Source organism: Triticum aestivum, chromosome 6B, assembly GCF_018294505.1.
Source record: "Triticum aestivum cultivar Chinese Spring chromosome 6B, IWGSC CS RefSeq v2.1, whole genome shotgun sequence".
In the NCBI taxonomy this organism is placed as follows: Eukaryota; Viridiplantae; Streptophyta; class Magnoliopsida; order Poales; family Poaceae; genus Triticum; species Triticum aestivum.
Window position 1 is genome coordinate 21,391,783 of NC_057810.1, and position 7,110 is coordinate 21,398,892.

At 44.9% G+C, this 7,110-nt stretch overlaps 1 protein-coding gene across 2 annotated transcripts; it reads left to right on the plus strand.

The window, feature by feature from the left end:
- The first annotated feature begins 2,012 nt into the window (after nt 1–2,012).
- Nucleotides 2,013–6,434, plus strand: LOC123135450 (disease resistance protein RPM1). Of its 2 annotated transcripts, none has more exons than XM_044554533.1 (3): nt 2,013–2,404; nt 2,830–5,706; nt 6,049–6,434. In XM_044554533.1, exon 2 carries the CDS (start codon nt 2,913–2,915, stop codon nt 5,670–5,672), a length of 2,760 nt encoding a protein of 919 aa, XP_044410468.1. In that variant the 5' UTR covers nt 2,013–2,404; nt 2,830–2,912; the 3' UTR covers nt 5,673–5,706; nt 6,049–6,434. The 2 variants fall into 2 exon arrangements, with proteins under 2 accessions (XP_044410468.1, XP_044410467.1); XM_044554532.1 differs by having other exon boundaries at nt 6,054–6,434.
- The last annotated feature ends 676 nt before the right edge of the window (nt 6,435–7,110 follow it).

Genomic DNA, 7,110 nt, shown 5'->3' on the forward strand with positions numbered 1-7,110 from the left:
ATTGTAGCTTTTTTGAGCGGGAACGATTGAGTTTGAATATGGGGCGCCTTGGGGGCGGCACCTGGGGGCGTGGCTGGGGAGAAACAAACCCCAGGGGCCAATCTAGCGCCGGTTCACCCCAGGGCGCTATTTTTCGGCGCCCCGGGGGGCCGAACGGCTGGAGATGCTCTAAGTTCAGACTTACCTCTATCGCCGGCAACCCACCCAGTGAGCAGTCTTTGGAGCTGGTGACACCAGATCCAGTGAGGAAGAAACCATTTTGATCCGTACGACCTCCTCATGCAGTTGTTTCGGCGATGCTCTTCGACATGGAAATTTTTACATCTCCCTGGATTCCATGGCTGCTTTGGCACGTCCCTGCGATGAGGGCATGTTGTCCGCTTGTGTCCCTGTCGACGACAAATCATGCAGAATCTTGTTCTCTTATCCAGCCCTTCGTAAGGCGCCTTCTCTCTGAAATATAACATAAATTGTTTTGAACACCTTATTCATTACAGACAATCAGAGTTTTCCAACTTGGTGGTGGTGGTGGACTGAATCTTGGCTTCAGGGATGAGAATCAAGAGTTCAACCTGGTGTTGGACTCGCCATCGTCAACGCACGTGCGACGACTTCTTGAAGGCGTAGTTTAGTAGTTGTGTATTTTTGTTACTGATGCCGTTTTGTAACATAGGGTTAGTGGCTATCTGGTGGAGTCACCGCCGCGAGGTATGTGGCCTCAAGTTTTCTTTTCGCTTTATTTCGGTGTTGATATTGTTCGGCTGATGAATTTTGCATTATTAATCATATATGGTTGTATGCATCGTCCTGATACAGAGGTCGGGATAATCCTCCTTTTCCAAAAAGAAAGGTGTTCCCAAGAACAAGTATAATAATAGGCTTATAGCCCGCTTACATGGCACGTTTGCCTATGTTGAGGAGAGAGACATGAAAAAAAGATGGGAGTGGGCTCTCATGCAAGAGTCTAGCTATATAAGTACTCTTAGGCAAATGCAATAAATATGAAGTAAGAGATGGAAGAGGTGAAAAGTAATATTACTCTTATAGCCAACGTTATAGCTAACCTTGTTGTATGTGTGACTATAAGTGATGACTATATATAACATGGCAACATCATATGACGAGCACTTGGCTGTACTATTAACCATGCTCTAAGCCTGCCTCCGCTCCTCGGCCACCGTGGAGGACTCCGTGTCGCCGAGATGGACCACACCGAGGCCGAGGCCGCCCAGCTCCGGCGCTCTGCCAATATCCTCTGGGAGAACTGCCAGCTCCTCGGTCTCTGAACCTTGTGATCTACATATTGTAATCTTACAACATTTCCGAGTGCTCTATTTATAGATAATGTAACCCCCTCTTAATTTTGTGAAACAAAATGTGATCCGTAACGACATTGCCAAATCTGTTTGGATCTTGGATGGTGTAGGACATGTGTAACACCCCGAGAATCATGTTACAGTAATCTCCACTTAATGGTGGCCATGTCATCATGATTACTACGCATCTTGCCACTTGTCCAAAAATCAAAGCCCTTTTTCAAATTTAAAACAAGTCGAATAAATTATTTCTTTGAGCAGTAAAACAAAAATGTTTGCATTATTCTCGAAAGTCTGCTGGTCATCTCATGTTGAAATCAACATCATTTGACTCACCAATTAACCCCTAGGAAATTATAAAGTGGTCCTACAGTAAATAAAAATAGCCTTTTCAAAATAAACAAATACTTATAGAATTCCAAATGTCCCCAAACTTTGTGAGACGCTCCAGAATATTGCATAGTAATTATTTGCAAATTTTGAGTCCAAGCAAAATTCATTTGCTATGTGAACTAAATAGAAAGATGAGACAAAATGTTTAACAAAAAAAAACACAAAAGAGAAAGGAAAATGGACGAACTTACCTGTTGGATTGGGCTCTATGTGCAGAGTGCACAGTCGGCCCAGCCCAGCCGTGCCTTCTCCTTCCTTCCTGTTCACAGGACCGTGGCGCGTATCCGGCCGCCATTGCCGCGGATGGACGCGTGCCGGCCATCCCACGGCTCCCCTACCGGATAAGGCCAAGCCAGACCCCCCCGCAAACCCTAGCGCCTCCGCCACTCCTCCCCCTTCTCCCTCACGCGTGCGCGCCTCTCCTCTCTCTCTCTCTCTCTCTCTCTCTCCAGTACGCTCCCGTCGCCGTGCGCTGGTCAATCCCGCGGCCACCGGGCCCCTCCGGCCTCGCCGGTCTGTCCTGGAGCTCCAGCGCCGTCGTCCTCTTCGTCTGGTTCCACTGGACCGCGCTGGGGGCCGCCGGAGCACCCGCCTCGACTCCTTCTTCCTCCTCTGCTCCGTCGTCGCCGTCGCAGGGAACCGCCGCCTCCAGGGAGCCTTCCCCGAGCACATCTTTGCACACCTGCAGGCGCGATGTAAGCCCCCGCCTTTTCCCCTCTTTCTCACACGCGGTTTCGTCCCCGTAGCCGTGGCTAAGTTTCACCCGTCCTATGTCGCCGGGATACAAAGCTCAAGCCCCCTAATTTGATCTCATTTGATGGTAACTTCAAATCATGCATGAGATCTATCTTAATTCCTCCTAGTTTAGTCAACCACTCCAGCTACTTCCTCCGTCACTAAATATATAACTCTTTTTAGAGATTTCAAGTACGAAGCACAATGAGTGAAACTACACTCTAAAATGTGTCTATATACATCTGTATCTAGTCTACAATGACTCTATATTGAAATCTTTAAAAAGACCTATATTTAGAAACGGAGGGAGTACGTGTTTCCCCTTCCTACGTCCAGAAATGGCAATAGCACAACGAATTAATGAACCACTTGCTTCATTTTGCAGATGATTATTCTAAGTTGTTGAGGAAATGTACAACTAAAACACCACCAAAAGTAGGAAACTAGCTAGCCTGCTCTCAGTAAGTGATGGCAGAGACAATCCTTCTTCTGGCCATTGAAAAGATCGGAATTGCCTTAGCAAATGGAGCAGCAAAGCAGGCAAATGCCAAGTTTGCTAAATATAGGACACAACTGAAAGAGCTTGAGGGTTGCATGGGACGCATTGTGACGGAGCTTAATGTGATGCATTGTTCTATCTGTCAAATGGACATACGCAACCGCAGCGATGAAGCATACTTAGCCTGGTTGAAAGAGGTGCGTAGGGTGGCACATGGGATGGAGGATATGGTGGATCAGTACTTGTATCTAGTTGGTCAGGAACATGACACAACAGGGTGCTTCTTTTACCTGAAGAAAGGGTTCAAAAAACCAAAATCTATGTTTTCTTTGAGCACCATAGCATCCAAGGTGAAGGAAATAGAGAGAGACCTGACACACCTATCTCAAACAAAAGACCGATGGGTTCCCATGACGAACAGTGGGGACTCCAGGTACATTGTCCAGATGTCCCAAGAACTGGCAAGCAATTCACTTTCTCTTGGTGAAGAAGGTCTTGTTGGCAATGAAGATAACAAGCAAAAACTTGTACAGTGGTTGGAAGATGATGAATTGGCACGGTCTATAATAGTTCTGCATGGCATGGGAGGGCTCGGGAAAACCGTCCTCGCAGCAACTGTCTATAAGAAAGAGCGAGAGAAATATAATTGCCATGCATGGGTCTCCATCTCACAAACTTACACCAAAGAGGATGTTCTTAGGAGATTGATCATTGATCTTATGGGCAAAGAGAATGTTCCTGCTGCGTTCGCCACCATGGATTTCGCAGCCATTCAAGAGACACTGAAGAGGCACTTGGAACAGAAGAAATATCTCATTATATTTGATGATGTTTGGACTCCAGAAGCATACACTGATCTATTTGGAGCACTCACTGAAAATCGCAATGGGAGCAGAATAATAATCACGACACGAAATTCTGATGTAGCTCACCTTGCTACTCCAAATAGGATACTCGTATTGGAGCCCTTGTCAAAGGATGAGTCATGGGTACTCTTTTGTAAGAAGGCTTTTCCAAATCATAAATGTCCTCCAGAATTGAAGACTTTGTCAGAACAGATATTGTGGAAGTGTGAAGGCTTACCTCTTGCGATTGTCTCTGTTGGCAGTCTCTTGTTTGTGCGTGACAAGACTATGGATGAATGGAGGCGGATAAATAATCAGCTCAGCTGGGAGCTAATTAATAATCCGATGCTTGATCATGTAAGGAATATTTTGCATCTGAGCTTCATCTACCTTCCACCATATTTGAAGAGCTGTTTCCTATTCTGCAGCTTATTTCCAGAGGACTATCTTCTCAAAAGGAAAAGCTTGATCCGACTGTTGGTAACAGAAGGGTTCATTGTAGAGAGGGGTGGAAGTTGCACAATGGAGGAAGTGGCCGAAGGCTATTTAAATGAGTTGGTTCAGAGAAACATGCTACAGCTTATTGAGAGAAACTCACTTGGTAGGATAAAGCTCCTTAGAATGCATGATGTTGTACGTGAGCTGGCGATAGATTTGTGTCACAGAGAATGCTTTGGTGTTACATCTGAGGATTACAGAGGTGGGAGATTAGTCAACGGCATCAGCGGTGGACGTCGGCTAGTAGTCCACAAACTCAGTAATACGACTAATGAGTTGATTTCAAGCATGCACCACCTTCGATCTGTTATTGTATTGGACAACATGATGCAGATGTCACAACCACAATCCATGCTACTACTAGCTTCAGTGTTATGCAATTCTAGATATATCACTGTACTAGAATTAAATGGGTTACCTATTGAGCAGCTTCCAGATGCAATTGGGGATTTGTTCAATCTACGTCACTTGTCATTGCGTAACTCAAGGGTAAAGTTCCTCCCCAGGTCCATCGAGAATCTTGTCAACTTGATGATACTGGATCTATTTAATTCTGACATACAGAAGTTGCCTCGAGGGATTGCCAAACTCAAGAAGCTTAGGCACTTGTATGCTGAGAAAATTTGTGGTCTCTTCGAGAGAAAATTCCCGAGTCGTATCGCCCTGCGTTTCCCCAAGGATGGTTTATGCAATCTCACAAATCTACAGACACTGGTGGCAGTAGGAGCTGATGATTGCACTATGCATCTGTGGAAGCTTACGCAGATGAGGACCATTCGGTTATGGGATGTGAAGGGGGTCCAGTGCGAACAGCTCTGCGCATCACTGGCTGAGATGCAATTCCTGTCCAGTTTAGCCATTCATGCAGTTGATGAACATCAGGTTCTCCAGTTAGACGGCCTTAATCCACCGCCTTCTCAGCTCCAGAAGATTTGTATTCTTGGACGATTGGCCGCAGGGACAATAGAGCACTCCCCCCTCTTCCAATTAAACTTGACGGAACTGTCTCTTCATTGGACACAGTTGACAGAAAGTCCTGTGCCTTCCATTACTACAATGTCAAACTTTACAGTGTTTTGGCTTAACAGAGCATTCAATGGAGAGGAATTGACTTTTCTCCCTGGATGGTTTCCAAAGTTGAAGACCCTCTACTTGCAGGACCTGCCTAACCTCAAGAGTCTAGTGTTGCATGAAGGCACCATGGTGAACCTGGAAACCTTTTGGTTAGCACAACTTGATAGGTTGACTGAGGTCCCACTTGGCATTGAGTTTCTCGTACCCCTCAAAGACCTATTCTTTAGGGAAATCACTGATGAGTTCTTTACATCATTGTGTGAATGCCCCAGAATGTATGGAATGCGCTGGCAGTATACCTTGCAACAATGATCGCTCGCCAACTCACTGCTCCAGCAATACATATGTATATGTCACTCAACTCCTTGTAATACATGTGTGCATGCATCATACTAGCTATTCATCAGTACATACATATGTATCTATGAATAACTGTTTTCTCTCTAGATGCGACAAACAAAAAAGATAAGCTCATAATTGATCATGTTTGAAAAATCATCTAACAGCAATAACACTAGCCTCCCGTGCTAATGTACGTTTGTTTTTGGGTCGTCTTCTTTCGTTTGTGGTACATCTTCCCTTCACTTCTTTTGCTTGGAGTTTGGAAGCGCTAATTCCGTCTGATGTATGTATTTTCTCCCTCCCTTGATTTGGATTCAATTTTAACATGTTCTTGTCTTTTCACTAGGGCAGTGCTAGGAGGATTGATTCGATCCAAGGAAGATGAAGACAATCGGTATATGTATGTTGCTGTTGCGGCTGCTGTCTTGTGCAACGTGGTTCCTGCAGGTGCAGGTTAATAAGATTCTGACTGTGGCTGGTTTCCATGATCCTTAAGTCCTCTATATATATTCTGTACTAGTACCCCCTCTGTAAACTAATATAAGATCATTCAGATAACTAGTCATCTAAAATTGATGTATGTTTGGGTTTGAGACATTCGAGTGTTTGCTCTTGGTTTGTAATAGTATTAATGCTGCTATATTGCTGACCGTGCGGTCGCTAGTCGGGTTGCTATTAGCTTGTTATAGGCTTGAATTCCAATGAAAAAAAAAACATGTGCTTGTTCTAAAATTGATGTATGTTTGAGCTCAAGAGATTTGACTGTTTGCTCTTAGTTTGTAACAATATAAATACTGCTAGATTGCTGACCATGTGGTGGCTAGTCAGGTTGCTATTAACTTCGTTATAGGCTTGAATTTCAATGAAACAAATACATGTGCTTGTTTAGTTTCATTTGCCCATATGCTTAGGTCTTGGATACAACATTCGATCAATACGGTCAGATCTTCTTGATAAAAGGAGGAAAAGGGCTCTGTTCCATCATTCCATGTTTTGGTAAGTGCAAAGGAGGAGAGTATCCCTAGAATTTTCGGGTATCAAGACATGTGCTTGCAGCACATTTTTTCACCATTTACAGTGATAAGGGTGCTTAATATAGTGCTTATCTATTCTTGGAGTGTATTTGGTTGGTGTCCACACCACCACAAGCCTGAAGTCTGCATGGTCCCTGTTTTGTTTGTGTCCTGAGAAAGAAAATACATGCCTGCCCTGGGTGGCTCAGCAATGTGATTAGCCTTGTCAACTTGAAAAAATAATAAAGAATACATCAACGCCTTTCTCAACCACTGCCCGCGGTTACGGCTGCTCAGGGTCACCTTCCGTGAGGTCGAGCTTGGCTCGCTCCAAGCCGCGCTCGCCACCACACTCGAGGCGGCCGTGGCCCTCGGCCTCACGGTGCCCCTTCTTG

What these genes read in the sequence shown, in the direction of transcription:
- LOC123135450 (XM_044554533.1), top strand. Translation starts at nt 2,913, where the DNA reads ATGGCAGAGACAATCCTTCTTCTGGCCATTGAAAAGATCGGAATTGCC.